Source organism: Carassius auratus, chromosome 5, assembly GCF_003368295.1.
Source record: "Carassius auratus strain Wakin chromosome 5, ASM336829v1, whole genome shotgun sequence".
In the NCBI taxonomy this organism is placed as follows: Eukaryota; Metazoa; Chordata; class Actinopteri; order Cypriniformes; family Cyprinidae; genus Carassius; species Carassius auratus.
Genome location: NC_039247.1, coordinates 28987325 through 29006152, shown reverse-complemented (window position 1 = coordinate 29006152; position 18828 = coordinate 28987325). Strand labels below are relative to the sequence as shown.

General features: G+C 36.8%; 2 protein-coding genes across 5 annotated transcripts in view; one reads left to right on the top strand and one right to left on the bottom strand.

Annotated features, from left to right (window-relative positions):
- Positions 1-6076, top strand: part of LOC113084678 (pappalysin-1-like) — a 121623-nt gene extending 115547 nt beyond the window's left edge. For both annotated transcript variants that reach the window (XM_026254942.1, XM_026254936.1), the window contains one exon: positions 1651-6076. In XM_026254942.1, coding sequence (XP_026110727.1) covers positions 1651-1755 — 105 coding nt within the window. In that variant the 3' untranslated portion in view covers positions 1756-6076. The remainder of the gene's footprint in view (positions 1-1650) is intronic.
- Positions 6077-13123: 7047 nt separating this feature from the next.
- LOC113084639 (astrotactin-2-like) overlaps positions 13124-18828 on the bottom strand; it is a 479964-nt gene continuing 474259 nt past the window's right edge. For all 3 annotated transcript variants that reach the window (XM_026254924.1, XM_026254923.1, XM_026254926.1), the window contains one exon: positions 13124-13522. In XM_026254924.1, the coding sequence (XP_026110709.1) occupies positions 13285-13522 (238 nt within the window). In that variant the 3' untranslated portion in view covers positions 13124-13284. The remainder of the gene's footprint in view (positions 13523-18828) is intronic.

Here is an 18828-nt window from a genome sequence, read left to right as displayed (position 1 = left end):
TCAGTTATGAAACATCTCCCATATATAATATATAATAAATTACTCAATAGGAGATCTATACAGGTGGAGCTGGGGAAGGTGGAGGGTTTCTGAAGCGTGGCCACTGCTACAGCGAACTCTAGCCAAGTATTTGAATCCTGAGCTCTTATTGGCTTTGATGTGAAAATAAGGCAATCATCTGCGCCATGTGATTGATGATGTAATTAAATCAGACTGAGTTAGAACATATCGGCCTGCACCATCTAGAGTTTCATGACAGCACTTTGTATTCTAATGTTCACTTTCGTCCATGGAAGAACTGTATATCAGTCCATTCCTCCAGGTAACTGAAACCAGCCCTAGTTACATGACTCTCATATCACATTACAAACTCGTTGTCTCTTGTTTCATAATGCAAATGGCATCATCTTCCAGATGATGATTGTAGTGAAGATGACCATCGTGAAATGAAATATTGTAATATTAATTTCAGTGTTCATCTTGTAGCCAGGGCAATTGTTTTGTACACTGTGATGGTTTCACAGAAGAAGCTTTAAGATTATTTGTAATGGCAGTACTCTACATACTTAACAATTAATGCCATTCCAATTAGTAGCATATTCACATTAACTTAATCACAATATTCTGTTAAAATGAGCTACAGTAAAATGCACAATATGAACATGAAAAGTGCTTGCATTGTTCAAGGGAATCAACATATATTCAGATTTCACACTGAAGTGCCTCCACTTTGGACTTGACTCAAACACTCATCTGTTTTCAGGTATAAAAGGCAGGATAATACTCCATTATCGATGCTATGAATTAGAAAATCCACTTTGTTATGCACCAAGATAAATTAGCATGTGAATTCATGTCATGAACTAATCACTCAGCCACTGAGGCTAAGATGAATGGTTACGTGAATGTGAAAATGTGAACTGCACATATGGTCCTAGTTTTAAGCGACTGGAGATGCATTTTATCCTGAAAAGCAGCTGAGGCCCGTCCCCAAGGGAGGCTACATTGCAGCAGCTGGTGTCAGTGATGCACTGCCAACATTCAATTGTGACGTCAAGTGCCAAACAACATTCAAATTCTATTTTCAATCCTTCTAAGGGGCTCATCAATTTTTCAAGGCATTGCCAAATCTAGACATCATGACCAATGATGCAAGCTGTTGTTACGTTCTTAAAAATAAAGGATCTTTGTTAGAATCAATGACTCTTTAACATCCATGAATCTTTCCATCCCATAAATAGTACAAAAGGGTTCTTCGTATTATTAAAATGTTCTTCACTTGAAAAAGAAGAAGAAGAAAAAAAGGTTCTTTTAAGATCTGTTCACTGGTTGGTTCTTTGATTAACCAAAAATGGTCATTTTATGGCAGAGGTGTCTGGTGGTCCAGTGTCCTGCAGAGTTTAGCTCCAGCCATCTCCAACACACTTACCTGGAAGTTTCTAGTGAGTCTGAAGACCCTAATTAGCTGGTTCAAGTGTTTTTAATTAGTGTTGAAGCTGAACTCTGCAGGTCAGTGGAACTTCCACAAATTGGTTTGGACACCCTTTTCAATGACCTCATTGTGAAAACCCCTGGAGGGACCTTTATTTTAAGAGTGTACTCCAAACCTTTTGGTTTGTATGCTTTAACTTGTTTCTTTTCTCCTTCAAGGTGATTCCGTTCCCCATGACTTGTGACATCCGAAGAGAGTGCGCTTGCCGGGACCCCAATGCCTTGGAGAACCGAAAGGGCGAGCACTTGCACTCACTTGGTTAAAACGCTCCACCAAGCCGGTGTGCGGACTGGGATAGGATCAGATATTCTTCCCAGAAATGCTGCTGCTTCACAGTTGTACCTCTCTTATTATAGCTGATCATCATTTTCATGTCTAAGTCTACCTGTTATCTCTTATAGTACATTTGAAAAAGGATCTCAAATGCCAAGTACCCACAAAGGACCAAAGTTGGTTTGTTCATGCCATCTGTAGATCACTCACGAACTTTCCAAAAAATGAAGAAAAATGAAAGCTAGGCATCTCGAAGGAAATATACTGATTTGACCAAAGCCAGAAAAAGAAGAAACAACTTTCGACTGATGCACTCTCTAAGTCGTTTAGAGGGCTTGATTTGTTTTAGTTTTATATCAAATCTGACCTCATTCATCCCAGGAAGACGTTGCATGGCGTTTCAACCCTCAAATGTGTCTCATGTCCCTACAGAAGCAGACTGCATCCCAAAACAAGAATGGTACGATTGGCTGGATAGCAATCACAAGCTGATTTTAAAGACTAATCAGCAATTATTTGAATGTTCCTGAAATGAAACAAATGTATCAAATATAATTGCACAATGGGGAATGGCTGCAGATCCTGTCGCCCACGTTCTGTTACGAAATAATTGTGAATTAAGTTTCATTTAAAATGCACACAGACAGATCCGAGCATAAATACGGTAAGAATGAACTAGTTTGTTTAGCATGGCTGCTTTTGTTGCTGCTATGATTGCTGCTAATTAGTCAAACAACAGACAACAGGAATATGCAGGCCATGATCCAGTGTGTCGTCCGTCTGCCTTAACACTTACCTCTGATCAATTCACCCATCAAGACAAAAGACCTCTTATTACAGCTCAGCCAGTACTGAATCGTAACTCGTCTAGTCCAAATGCAAAATAGACACACATTCCTGAATGTAGAGTTCATAAACCTTTTATTTTACGTAAATGCTTAGTTCACCCAAAAACTCTATCACTTACTCACACTTTTGTGTGTGTGTGTGTGTGTGTGTGTGAAAATGCTTTAAAAAAAATCATAAAATAAGTACTTCTTATCCATAAAAGTATTCCATACATGTCTTCTGAAGCCAAGCGGGTCTGGTCTGAGGAAGAGATTTAAATTAAATTGATTATTCACAGAAAACGTCCAAAAGGTGTCATACTTCAATCTGACAGCAAACATGGAATATACAGTATATGTGTGCTCTGATGGAAGGGAAGCTTTTCAGCAAGTAAAACCAACTTAACCTTTGGTGTGTTGCTCACACAAACCCATTGAATCTCATTAAATCTGTTGCCAGTCAAAAACGTTTTTAAGGGTAACTTACAGCACATGTGCCAATGTTTTAACCACTTGTATGTGTTTTTGCCAAAAAAAAAAACTTAAAATAATTTAATTTAGCTTCAATGTAATTGGAATGACTTTATATACACAATCAGAGTAAGCGAGAGAAGAAAAATAATCACTTTAATCATTATTTATTACTAAGAGATAGTTCACCCAAAAATGAAAATGTGCTGACAATTTCTCCCCTCAGGTCATCCAGTATGTAATTGAGTTAGTTTCTTCATCAGATTTGGAGAAATGTAGCATTGCATCACTTGCTCAGCGATTAATCCTCTGCAGAGAATGGATGCCATCTTTGTGCAGTACATTAAGGATTATTTTGTCTATTTTTTTTAAAATGGACATCACTTTGTGCAATTGTGGATGTATGGTAGTTAAATTATAATAACTATGACAATTATGATTAAAAAAAGAAATAATACCTGAAGAAAGTCAAGCAACCATATCATATTTTATTTTGTTTGTTTGTTTATATATATATATTGAGTCATAATGTATGTGGCATAAAGATTTCATGATTGGATGCCGAAGTCAATAATTTATTTTATTGTGCTTGTAGTGGCACAGGTGCAGTCATTTAGATTTCAAAAGAAAAGATGAAATGAAATAGAAGAATAAGAGAAAGAAGAACAAGATGTAGTAGTAATGTTTCAGTGTTCAGTATTTGTCTTAATGATCTCAGTTGCTGCACTTTTTTGGTAGCCCGTTGGACGAAAGTTTAAAATCGCCTCTATCATTAGGCAGGACAATTTGTGAGGTAATACAGGAGGTGTTTGGAATTAGTAATTTTTGATTTTCCTTTTTATCGTGTGATATTATCATATGCGATATTATTACTGATGGTAATTGTGATTCCAGTTGGTTCACATCTGGTTTCATCGTAAAATGCAGAGCAATGTGACATGTGGAAACATGTTATTGGATTGATATGTCCTGTCTTTGGGACCATGGAAAACTGGCTTTAATATTTATGTTTCTGAAAGTGGGAAAATGAATCCTCTAAATAGGTAATTTATATGTATGTTTTTTTTTTTTCATATTGTGAGTTAGTTTGAAGGATTTATTATTATTATTATTATTATTATTATTATTATTATTATTATTATTATTATTATTATTATTAATAATAATAAGAAGAAGAAGAAAACTACAGCACCCAAATAAATATGTATGTGTGTCAAAATATCTATACGATGCAATATACAATACAATAGTACAAGAGTACAATATTTATAATAATAACAATAATGTATTATTATTATTACTATTATTATTATCATTAATAAAGATTTATTTTGTTATATATTCTTGGGAGAACCAATGTATTAAGTTGCTATTACCTGAAATTATGTAATGGTACTCTAGATAACAGTAGTCAGCATTTATTGCCAAAATGGACAGCAAAACTGATAAGCAACCGCATCGCCAAATTAGCACAGACATCAAGTAACGTGCCAATTATGAAAGGTCTTGTGATTTATTTCCTTTTTAAGTCATTTTCTCACTCTTCTCATACTTATTATACGTTTCTCCATCACTATGTGCAAATAAGCAATCCAAAATACTAGAACCAGCTCCGAGTGCAATTACGCCAAATACTATATATATATATATACTTTGCTTTAGATGTCTAAAAGCGTACAGGTCTAAAATTGTTTGTTGGTTTGTTAAATGAAGTTTTCAGTGGGTTGTTTGACACTACTGTATGCACCATAGGATTTCTCGCTGTACCTCATGCCTGTAATATTTACGGCTTCCATATTTTGGTATGTTAGTCTTTTTTCTTTTTTTTTTTTTTTTGCGTATATTAACAACATATAAACCTGTACATAGAAGAACTATTTATTGAGAGTGTTATACTTTTGTAAGTTATATTTTTTATTGTTTATGTAAGTTATTTGTACAATGGTCTTGTAAATGTAAATTTTATGTAAAATTTGGTTATTGGGGCTCTTACACTATTTTTATTTTTATCCATTTCTCCCGTTGAAGACCAAATACAATGCTTGTTTTCTTGTTTTTTTTTTTTTTTTTTCATGAAAGATAAAAAACTAGATTCAAGAAGAAAATTCAAAGACAGAATGTCATTCAGTTACATCTCACAGTTTATATATTGCCATTAATGCAGTTGAGACACTAAATTAATGTTATAGTAATATATATATATATATATATATAGTTTGTTAATGCAGCACATTTATTCTGTGGCAGTACCCACAAGAGAAGAGTGTAATCATGGTATATCTTGCAGTAGGTAAAATCCATTATATCAATGAGAGTCTTTCCAATTTGTACCAAACATATTGAATATCTCTTAGAAATGTCCAAAATTCAGAGCTCACATGTATAGCATTGGACAGTTGAAGAGAACATGTTTCTGTTTTTGGCCTGCCAATATGTTAGCGCAGGCGTCAAAATATGTATGTGCAAAGCAAATCATCAAAAAAAGTCAACTTCTATTTATTTGTATTGTTTTTGGATGGTGGAAAAACTTTAAGAGAACAAACTAATGGAATTGTATCAAGATCTTTATTACAGGTTCATGTCTTGACCAGTTGTAAATAGTGTTGTGAAGAAGTGTACCAGTAAAATGCCTTGTATATTTAAAGAGTTTCATTAGACACGATACATTTATGAAAGTTATTTAAATTTGAGTAATGCACCATGTTCATCAGCATTACAGCTCCATCAGCATCAAGAGATGTACTTGAAGTGTCCTTTAATTTGAGTCACTGTTCTAAATTCTCTTGCCAATTCTCTTGTATTTGTGCCTGTTATTCAAAAACCCATTTGTGTTTGGTGATGCTGGCCATGTCTGCTCTTCACATTGATAATAAATTATAAGCAAAATTCTGACCTCTGCTTCATTCATGCATATAATGCATTATTGTTTTTCAAGTTGAGAGGATTCCCAATCCAGTTTGTCGATAGTGCGGATAGAGTTTGTGTTTTTATTATATTTGTTCAGTTTCAGGTCTATCTGATCCCTCGACTCAAGAAACGATATATATATTTTTTTTTTTTTTTTGGCGCGTACCACATTTCCTTACATTACACTGTGGCATGCTTGTGTTTTTTGGTAACACTTTAAAGCAAGGTTCCACAAATTTAACATTAGTTTACAATTCAATAGCCAACATAAAATAAAAATTATTAATAGTTTTACAGAATATATTATTCTAGTTTTATAGTATAATATATATATATATATATATATATATATATATATATATATATATATATATATATATATATATATATATATATATATACATATATACATACATACATATCCTAATACATTTAAAATTTGCAGTGGTTTAAATAAACATAAATTAGCATATGAACAAAGAATCAGAAATGTATAGTAGTATATTTATAAATTAACATTACCCTAGATTAAACACTCATTGTTTTAATACACTGCGCAAATGTTGAATTTAATCCTATTAGTTTTACTGTTATTTAATATTTTGGTGCTCTGGATTATTGCAAACATACCTGATGTATCATGATTTGAAAAAAAATGAATTAAAATGCTGAATGAGAATCTTTATTTCTGAACCATATTTTCAAACAGTTTTCAGTCCTACTGTCATTTGCATTTCATTTTCAGCCACATCATTTGGATGGTCCTCCTCAGAACTTCCTATAAGATTGAAAATTTCATTAATTTACTTGGGCAGTCTTTTGTGTTTGTGTCACTGAACAATGACAAAGGTCATGTCAGTGACTCAAAAGAACTGAGAAGCCAGTGTCCAGGGGTCCATTTCCAAAACCATGACAATGACAAACTTGCTGCTTAACTACCATATTACATGCACTGTTGGAGAATCTAAATAGTTAGACAGGACTGTTTCCTGAAAAAACACAGCTCTTTATTTCTCTTAAGCTAAAATATGTCAAATTAAATTTGTATATGTATGGAATGAAATATATGGATTGAACAACATGTTAGAGTGTGTGTTTTGCTCATTTACATGGTCTCTGTGAGTACACATGTCAGACTAACCTAGCGGGAATCTTGATATCAATTGGACGTCAAAGTCAAGACTAGTCAAAACTTGATCAAGATGCTGTAACATTATTGGTTTTTGGTTTAATGCTGGAAATTGGTTTAATACATATGTAGACCGATATGTTTGGTATTCAATTTACATCAAATCAACCATCATGGCATATTTTTGTTATCACTTTGATTTTTATTTTTTTAAGTTTATATTTATTTTTTTTTTTTACCTAAATTGTTATGAAATTTGATTCTGACGAGTGTAGTAGGGCTGAGAGCTGTGGGAGCGGAGCAAGGCCGGTGGAGTGAACGACACCTGTGCCTCTCACCGGTCCTGAGGTCAACGGAGGAGCTCCAGAAGGATAAAAAGGGGAGTGACGACAGTGCTTTGAACTTTGATACATAACATTTGAACTTTGTAACATTGTTACATTGGTGCCGAAACCCAGGAGGAAGGAAGGTGGATTGCGGTGCTGAGTAGATCGGGCAGCATGAAGGAGCGGAGACCACCGCTGGCTGCCTGAGGCAGTGGTGCTGAAGCAATGGAAGACGAGGTCGGACTTATTGCTTGCTGCCATGCTCCTGGGTCGGAGAGGGGTTTCTGCTGTCCAAGAGGGAGTGGAGGAGTCTGCACCGTTTGCCAGTAGGCCGGAGCCTGCTGCCATCCGCCATGATTGTGGAGGAGCAGGGAACTTGGGACTGGCCCTCAACAGGAGGAGCCATCGCTGTCCACCAAGAGGCGGAGGAGCATTGAGATTTTTTTTTCTTTTTCTCTCTCCCCTCTATCGTCTTTGTCTCTCCTCATCCTTCCATCTCCTTTTCTCTTGCCTCGACAGTCCTTACCCCCAGGTACGCAGCGGTCACCATGACGGGGTCTCCGGGGGGAGTAGAGCACAGTCTCATGGGTACTCCCGATCTGCAAAGGGATGTAAAGATTGGGGTGGGGTTGAGAGCCATGGGAGCGGAGCGAGCTCAATGGAATGAAAGATAATCAGTGACACCAGATCCACTCACCGGTCTCAAGTCCCACGGAGGAGCTCAGGAAGGATAAAAAGAGGAACGACGACAGTGCAAGATGAGAGAGGACCAGGCCTGGACTTTATGTTGTTGTTTTATGTGTTAGTCTTTCATGAGGGGCTGCTGCTTTTACTTTCGTTTTTATATATAAATGTTTGCCGGTTCCCATTTCCTCCTTCCCATCTACAAACTTTGTTACATATATGTTTTTTCAACATCAGTTGCCCAGTAGGAACAAGAAACTACTAACCACAAGAAACGTCTAACCACAAATACATAGCTGTAGTTCCAAGTTCCAACAACAATAACTTGAAGTGAACTATTTTGGTAACGACGGAACATGCGACCATAGTTGGCTAACAATGATCTGATATGATCTGATCTGATATAAACATAAACATTTTATTCACACTGCTTGTTTTTATCTATGATGCCTTTTTAATCAAGTCAAAAAAAAGTTTGAAGGATTCTGTAGTTTGGTCAGTAGACCAAATAAAAAACAGATGGAAATTACTTCTGCAGTCTCTGAAGAGCTGCACAAGTTTAAGCCTTAGGGATCCAGAACTATCCCTGAGGCCATGGGGGCGGGGAGAGAGTGCCACACTTTTTCCTTGCCACTCTCATCTTCCTCAGAGCAGGACTGTCATTACTCCGAGGTGGAATTTGCACACACATATTTATATCCTTGTCTTACAGCTTCTTTCACACAGGATGGTGGCATCAGATACAGAGCCAGTCTTGGAGTTGCATCCTTCCATCACATCCTGGGTCTGCCCTGGGGTCTCTTCCCAGTTGGACATGCCTGAAACACTTCCACTGAGAAGGCATCCAAGAAAAAGCCTGACCAAATGACCGAACCACCACAACTGGCTCCTTTTGATACAGAGGAGCAGCTACTCCAAGCTTCTCCCAGATGACAGGCTTCGTGGCCTGTCTCTCAGGAATAGCCATTAACCTTGCAAAAAAATTTATTATTTCAGTCCCTTGAACCAAAAATCCCATTCTTTCAGTCACTATCCAAAGCTCCTGACCATAGTTCAGAAGGGACAGAACAAAGATCAACTGGTAAATCTCTTTACCACAATGGTCTGATATAACCACTGATCTGCCAATCTATATCCGTAGTAGACAGTCCTCCTTTTCCGGCTGAGAAGCACCACCAAAGAAAGTGCTGAAGATCCCAGATGATCACAATCATCGACAAACAGCTTCCAAACTGACAGGGGCGCTGGACTGGGGGTAAAACCAGTACTGATTACCAGGGCCCCAAAGGAAGAGAGGACCCTTGAAAAGTCTGTGTAATGATATGAACTTCCTATTCATTGGGAAGAAGGAGGCGGGAACCGGCGCACAATCAAAAACATTTTAATAATCAAAAATAAACACAAAACAGCGCGCCAGCCCCTCACGGCGACTGACGCGCACAAATAAAAACCAAAACATAAAATAATGTCCCAGGCCTGGTCCTCTCTTGTCCTTCACTATAGTCGCTCCAGTTTTATATCCTTCCATCTCCTACGTGGGACTCGATACTGGCGGTGGGGCGCAGGTGTAGCTCATCTCCAATCACTACACCTGGCCTCACTCCTCGTTCCCACGCCTCTCGGCCCCGCCCCACTCGCCACATACCCCCATCGCCCCTCGCAGGCCGAGGGGTACCCTCGAGACTGCGCTCTACTCCCCCCCCCTTCCCTCCGGGGGGGACCGGTCACGGGGACCTGCGGGAACCTGGGGGTAGGACAGACGAGGCGAGAGAAAAGGAGATGGAAGGAGGAGTGACAGGGATGAGAGAGGGGAGAGAGAAAAAAAAAAAATCCGGTTCCCAGACGCACTGCTGCTCGGCCCTCCACCGGCTGGGTGATCTCCTCCGCGGTGCCCGGCGGTGGCACTGGACGGCCCTCGGCGGACGGCACGACACTCCTCCGCCGCCCGGTGGACGGCGACGGCTCCTCCGATTTTGGGCAGCGGCAGGAGTCCCCCGTTCCCTGCCCCTCCGGATTCCGTCACGGAGGCGGCAGGCTCCGGCCCCCAGGCGAACAGCGCCGACTCCTCCGCTCCCTCACGGACGGCAGCCGCCCCTCCATATCGTGGGCGGTCGGCAGCGAGCTCGCCCGTCCCCGGCAACTCGCTCCAGCCCACCGCCTCGAGCGTCCATGGCGGCACATACCTCGCCTGCTCGAGGGCCCCGCGGATTCACCACAGCGGCGAGGGATCTTCAGCAGCGCATCCCTCCTTCTCCCGGGCTTCGGCACCACTGTAATGATATGAACTTCCTATTCATTGGGAAGAAGGAGGCGGGAACCGGTGCACAATCAAAAACATTTTAATAATCAAAAATAAACACAAAACAGCGCGCCAGCCCCTCACGGCGACTGACGCGCACAAATAAAAACCAAAACATAAAATAATGTCCCAGGCCTGGTCCTCTCTCGTCCTTCACTATAGTCGCTCCAGTTTTATATCCTTCCATCTCCTACGTGGGACTCGATACTGGCGGTGGGGCGCAGGTGTAGCTCATCTCCAATCACTACACCTGGCCTCACTCCTCGTTCCCACGCCTCTCGGCCCCGCCCCACTCGCCACAGTCTGGAATATATATTTTCAAGGGGAGGGGGGCCCATTAGGACTGATTATGCATAGGGCCCGGGATCTTGTGCAGCGCCCCTGCAAACTGGGCACCCTCCACTCCTTGAATACATCCTAAGATTTTTCCTTGAATATCCAAGCCCCGACTCAGCGTGGTGGAGGGTTTAAACTGCCTCAGCAACCCTGGGACCTGTGTTGTCTGGAGTTCCTTGTAGATCCAAGGCAAATGTATTCTCTCAACACAGAGACTTTGTGTGGCTGTTGAAGCAAGATCGCTGATCAACTAAATGAATTTATACTAAATTTGTACTAAAAATGTAGGTATTTGAATCTATATATTAATTTTGAGAAACTTTAAGGTCTTCAATTTAGGAGATTGATCACTATGTATTACTAATTATTTGATAAGTTCAAAGTGGATCACTTAATAGAGAGAAAAGAAAAGAAGGATGCAAAATTAAATCCACATTTGCACTGATGCTGCAACAGAAGTTAATGGACAAAGACTGCTTCAAACTAGCTTTTGAATGGGTCATAATACTTGGGCATACTGAACTTCAACCAGGAAACAATTGGAGTTCTTAACAAAGGTTTGCGAGGAACACGTTCATGTAATATGACAAATCACAACATTGTTTGCCTCATTCCTGTGCTGATTCTTCAACCAAACACCTCCTCACAAGTAGTTACTGGGTTTAAAAGAGTCTCACATTGGCCTTTTTGATGGATGTTTATCTCCTAGCCACAAACTTATGAGGTTCAAACAAAGAAAGAGGTTGCCATGTAGAGTCCACCTGGTTAAGGAATGTCTTTAACTCTTTTGCTTTCCCCAAGTACACAAACCAAAATACATGGAGACATAATCTAACAACTGGATTTGTAAAAAAAAAAACTAAAAAATGAACAACCACAGGGGTTTGAGCACACCATTTACAGTAGGCAAAATATACCCAAACTCTCAGATGTTTATTATTATATATGCTGCTGCTGTTGAAATGTGACTATTGTAGTAGTAGTTTTACTGAGATGATTCAACAAATGGATTCTAAAATCATGCATTAAAACAGGACATTATGTTTTGCATGTTAAATTGTGTATATTTTTGTGTTCATGCTGAGGTTATTCCGATAAATTATGTATTTGGTTGTCTTGCATGCCCTGTGCATTTTGACTTTTCTCTCTATGGCTGTGGCTCATTGGTGTTGACAATCAGTTTTGCAATTCAGAGCAACCAAGAAACTTGTATACAACTATCCCAAAACAATACAAACAGTCATCAGTGCTCAAGGAGCAAACAAACGATGTTGCAGACCATACCTCCAGAGACCTACAGCCCAGAGACCGTAAATTATGTTAACTTACATTTTTAAATGCTGAGCATCTTAAAGTTTTGCAACAGGTTTGTGATGAAGTCAGCTGCATTCTATATAGATTCATGTCATAGAGATAGCCAGTGAGGTAGTATAACAGGATTTTCCTCAGTTTAATTGATTCTTCACATATTGTCAGATAAAACTGAGAAACGTCTTGAGATTCTATATACATATTTAATAGACCCCCCCCCCCACCACTCCACCCCCACGGACACAAAAAAATCAAATTCACTTATTACATACTGCATTTACAACTGTATTTACAATAGCATATTTAACTATCACAATGAATATAGCATGGAATATAACAACTTACTGAAAATGTGTTGAGACTTAGTTCTCACAATTTGTTTGATTCCAAATGCCTTTTCAACAACACCTTATTCCCAAACAATCATTTACAGAGTTGTTCTGCACAATGCTTTCTTTTGTACCACAACTCTTTGCCAAATGCATTAGATGATTCACTTTGAAATCTATTGGTCTCATTGGCCAGCAAAACCCATTCCATTTCTTTGGACACTGTAAAGGAACATTCTTTTGCCTAAATATTATATACGTGACAGGACTATACTTGTTCTCAAAAGCAATGTCTGTGACTCTGACAGTATTCTCAGTTTTCTCATTTAATTTTATATAATTAATCATATATATATATATATATATATATATATATATATATATATATATATATATATATATATAATTGATGTCAAAAAGGGTTGAATAGAAAAGAAGAAAAACCACTTAGAGATCATGTCCTCGTTTTGCTTGGCTAGGTATTCCAAGAGATATGTTTGCAAAATGAAGGGAACCTGGTTTGAAGTTCTGCAGCACCATGCAGTTAAATTCTTACATTCGTAAATAGTCCTTCAGTAGTTCAGTCTTTCGACCAAAACTGATGTCCTTAAAAAGGAAACAAGTAAAAATAAATAAATAAATAAATAAAAACTAATAAATATTAGTTATATTAGTACAAATTAATAATAATAATAATAATAATAATAATAATAATAATAATAAATTAATCTTTCTTATCCGAGGCTCTCTGCATTTGGAAAAGAAGAAGAAAGAAAAGAAGAAGAAGAAGAGGAAACAATAAACCCTCCTCTCACAGTCTCAAAGTCAGTTAGATTTAGAAAAAGAACAACCAAGCTGGAGACCATAAAGAGAGAAGTTTGAGTCCAAACAGCTCTGGTCTCATCGTAATTTTGACTTTCCATATATGTTGCGTTGCACTGTTACGACTTTCTCCAGGCAGGCTAGCCGGGTTTCATGAAGTGAACTGTGCCATAATGTGCCACCTGGTCTCGTGTCATCACTACGACACAGCATGTACGGCACACTCTCTGTTCGGCTTTGGATGAAGCCACTGCGGAGCAGTGAGCGGCAGAACAGACTGATCCGATCCATTCGTCTCAGGATCAGATGGGCCTTCCTGTGGTGACCAAAAAGAGAGGTGTTAGTGTTAGACTTAATTAAGGTGGTGACTTTGTGTAGAACCAAAAAAAAAAAAAAACGTTTCAATTGAAAGTCAGTATGGTACCTAACATGCAAAAAAAAACAAACAAAAAGAAAAAAAACATTGTTGCAGATGAGGTCATCGCTACTTAATTTTAGATAGATTGACCTTTTTAAAACTTTACAAAGTTCAATATAATAAAATGCCACAAATAAACAAAACGTGCAAAGGAAAGCAATGAATTATGCATCTAGCTTAAACTTATTTTGAATATTTTTGTGTGTTTTTATAGACCTGAACATCCTTATTTTTATTTTAATAAATTATAAATATTATATAAAAGCATATATGGGTATGTGGTACATATATATATATATATGGGTCAATATCACCGTGAGGTGCCTTTTGGTGTCCTGAACATAAATAACTCATTTGCCATGATAACTCAACATACAAGTGACTATGAAAGGTGTGTTATATTAGGCTAAGTTTTTTTATTCATAACAGAAGCATTACTTGACTCTTTAGATACATTTTCAATATTTTCTTTAGTTTTGTATGAGAGGATGCATGTTGTTTTGCTATGTCCCAGGCACTGCTCATTAAATTTGAATGAGAGTAAAACAGCCCAAAAAAAAAAAAAAAAAAAAAAAATGTTTTCCTATTAATACTTTGTTAAATAAGATATTACTCAAATTGAGTGTATTGATCATTTTGTAATAAAAATAAATATTTTTAATTAATACAAAAAAGGAGGTGTCCATGTCCCTTGAATGGTTGTCCACCCTGTCGTATTGCGGAATCTGTCCCTTTAAGAAGAGGCCATCCCCATTAGTGACATCATCACAACAGATTTTTTATCCTCAGTGGCGGGAATTTCAACTGCTGAGGTGAGTAGCAGCTGACTTTTCAACTGACAAATTTTCTTCATATAAGTTTGCTTACTTGTTTTGCCAAAGCTTAACATGTCCACCCTGTCACCATACAATATGCAGGAAGTGATTAAAATACAATATTTTCAAAGTATGTAAGTTTAAATATACCAAATTCTCTTCAACAACCCGTCTAACTATTTAGCTAGTCACAGTTTGTTGTAAGCTAATATGCTAATTGAAGCTCAAAATGTCCACCCTGTCGGTGTTACAAAATGTCCACCCTGTCGGCCACTTAGACTCGATGGGGTGGACATACACATGACAGGGTGGACATAGCATTCATTTGTAGTTAATATTGCAATTTATAGAAATGTTCTATTACATTTTATAGAAACATTTTCTGTAGATAATAGTTGTAATAAAAAATATATATCAATGTGATTGAGAATGTAATTACATATTTATTTTTTTACATTGAATAAATGTTTCATTGTCATATTTTGTCATGCTTTTTGTGTTCTGCTTCATGTGTCCACTCCGTCATGGGCTCGTCCACCCTGTCATCTTGGTATTTTTAAATAATATTTAAAATAATAATGTAATCATACCTATATAATCCATTGCTAGGTGTGGGGGCAATAACATACAAACAAAAACTGGGTCCAAATATTCAAATATTTCTCCAAATAAGAAAAAATACATGCGCGAATCTTTTATGTATTTATAATTTGAAAGCAAACAAATAACCCTGTTTAGGAAAGGGTCATCATACCTTTCAGAAAGTATAATTTGTATTTTAATAGTGCAATGAAAACATATTTAACTGCAATTTATATGTCCACGACAGGGTGGACATATCTATGCTTTATGCTCTAAAAAATGGCCCATAATTTAAAAAAAAAAAAACATTGTGGGAGCTCAGATAATATATTTATTATAGTATTTGAGTGTCTACTATTATGACATGACATAAAGTGAATGGTAAAATAAAATCAAAATTTGTGAGTATTGTGAGGGTTGAAAGGCACTCTATGGTGATATTGACCCATATATATAAAATATTGTATATATATATATATATATATATATATATATATATATATATATATATATATATATATATGCAATATTTTGTACGGAACATAGGTACATTTTCGTGTTTCCAAACGAACATAATAAGTGCCGGAAGTCTCAGTGTTCAGCGCAAATCCCACCCTGCAGCTGATTCTAAAGTTTTCAAAAGGCATCACGTGAGTGTGAACATCACTACGACTAGGAAAACAATTACCGTAATTTAAACGCAGGTCCCGTCTGCATTTAAACAGACCTTTGCTCTTAATTCCGATCGGTCCAATGCTATAACGAAATCTGAGCAGGTCTAAAAACTGAAACTGCTGATGCTGCATTATTATTTTTTTAAATATGAGCAGGCCTAAAGGTGGGATTGGTAATGCTGCACTGTAATCATAGTTATTTATTTATATTTTTCATTATATTTTATTATATGATATTGGAGACTGAGAGTATTTTATTTAGTGGAGAATTTTGCTGCAGTATTTTATTTCTTATTATTTTTATTTTTATTTTATATATATTTTATTAAAAAGTGTTTAAAAAAAAGTGTAAACAAATTGTACAAAAAAAGTTTATAGTAATAAACAACCTGCAGTTTAATGTTTGCATTTCTTTCCCTTACTTTACAAAAAATGAACCGAACCGTGACTTTAAAACCGAGGTATACCCCTAATATATATATATTAGTGGTGGGCATAGATTAATTTTATAATCTAGATTAATCTCACTGTGATCTTGAAATTAATCTAGATTAAAATGGCTCATTCGAAATCTGCCGACGGCATTCAGAATATGTGTGTTACCCAAATAAAATTGACAAACAGTAAGTCTTTGAGAAGGGGTTTATCAAGCTAGGTGGTGCATTAGAAAAGGGGCTCATCTCCTGTTTCCAAAATGCATCACAAAGTGCTTGAAAAAGCTGTAAACTAATTCCACATTGCACAAGGTGCAAACAACCTTACGCCTGTTTCACACCAATGTTTAAGTTTTTTTTCAAGTTTGTAGGTGTCAAGGTACAGAAACCAAATAATTAAATGTAAAATAGCACTGGATAGTCTTCAGTGTAAAAATTAAATATACAATCAAACCTACATTTATTCAGACACCTTCAACATTCCTCACATTATTACAGTTTTGCTATATATATATATAAAATTATATCTGGTGTCTGAATAATTTTTGGTTTGACTGTTAAAGCTACAAAGTAATTCAGTCACATTTTCTTGGATTAACATTACAGCAGCCAGTAGCTAAATTAGGCATGGTTACTTTAAGAGATGATGAACGCATCCAATACAATACACATCCCATTTTTTTTCCCTCAACTGTTTACTTTCACTTAAGAAATAACTGACAGTTTTTTCGAGCATAATTTCCAAGGTGGATATTTTGACATATTTTGTATGTATTTGTCGACACAAGAGCAAAAATAAGCAAATTCGGTGTTCAAGTGTTTTGAGACGCCATTCTCTGCGCGAGCCCTGAACACCAGAACACCATGGTGTTGAATTGGGCTCTTTCACATCTTTTTGTTTGTTCAAACTGCGATTTGCATATGTTCGTTCGGGTGCAGGAGGAACTTCGGTGAACTTCGCAGAAAAGAGCTCGGTTCAGTGTCGCTGTCCGTGTCCGTGATACGCGGCTCTCTCTCTCGTGCGCACCTAACGCTACTCTGTTCAGCTTTTCCGCGTCTAGTTTTTGGATGCTTTAATGTTTAAATCGACAAGCGGTACTGCTTAACAACACGTGAGAAAGATAAGCTTTCGTGAATATGCGCAGCAGTGGCCCGTCAACTGTCCTGAGCATCTTTTTAGGCTGTCCTCAGCGAGTCAGTTATATAAAATATCAAGGTGAAGTCGTCATAGCTTGCTTTGCATAGACCCAGCTCCCAACCCAACTTTGAGAATAGATTAAGATAGATTTTTTTTTTTTTTATCGCCTGATAAGAGTCTCACGTGCAGCACGTTAACGTCGATAACGGCCCACCACTAATATATATATATATATATATATATATATATATATATATATATGAAATTGCAAAAACTACTCGTTTTCATTAAAATGATGTTTTTCAATGAAAACAATGGTTCTATTAAATAAATAAATAAGTACATTCAAAAGACATTGAGTTTAGTGTAATAAAAAATGGTAAGAAGTGGAAAACTAGACAGTGCACACATCCAATCCAAATTTCCTGCTCAACCACTATATTTACCTTTTTTTTTCTTTCTTTTTTCTTTTTAAGACACACTATGACCCAAATAATTTTCATAAAACATATGCCATTTTTTTTAGGACAAACATTATGTACTGCTCCAAGATTACAATATTTAATCCTAATGCAAAGCCTGTGTTGATATTCATAAAGATAATTGGTTCCTTCCAAAAAGGGAAAATGAACTGTAATTGGTGGTCTCTGTTTCATTCCCCTGCTGGTTCTGCCAGAGAACAGATTACACAAACATTCACAGGGAGTTTAGGATGGCAAGCCAAGCAGAGATGAACCAGCGGCCAGTGGAAGGGACAGTGCACACTTCCTCTTTGTGTTTTGCCTAAAAATACAGTTTAGTGTAAACTCAAATTATAATACTTGTTATACTATAATTAACATGGAATTAACTGAATTCAGTTTGTTATTAAGTATATTTGTTAAATGATCCATAATAAGTACTCTTTTAAAAGTATACTAAAGTGTACAGTATTTCTTTATCAAAAGGATCATCACATTAACTTTCAACAGGCTCCACTAAAGGTTAACAACTTTATATATATATATATATATATATATATATATATATATATATATATATATATATATATATATATATATATATATATATATAAAAGACAACAAGAAATTCTATCAATAATCTTTCATTGCGCAAAAGTATAACATGAAACCGAGTGGCACAAAGTATAACATGAAACTGAGTATAACCGAGTAGCACAAAGCACTTATGTGCAACCCGTGCACAGAATGATGTGCTTGAAGCAACAGAGAGTCACAGCGCGCAGCGCACCGCATAGTAAAGTTCGAAGCACAAAGGGAAGAAGATTTTAATGCATGTTGTATTATATATGTGGGATATTCAGTATCGGTATCGCTCTGATACTGCCAGTTCCTGCTGGATCAGGTATCGGTAAGATGAGACCGATCCAAATCTGATGTTATGCATATACTATTCTATGTTATTGTTTTATAAAGTTTTTGTGCACTATATTCCAAGTGTTCTGAAGATGTTCCATAGTTTAATGTGAAGTAAAGATTAATACTCAAGTCATTAAATTCAAGTTCACTTAAACTCTTCTCTCCATTGCGGCTGTCTATCT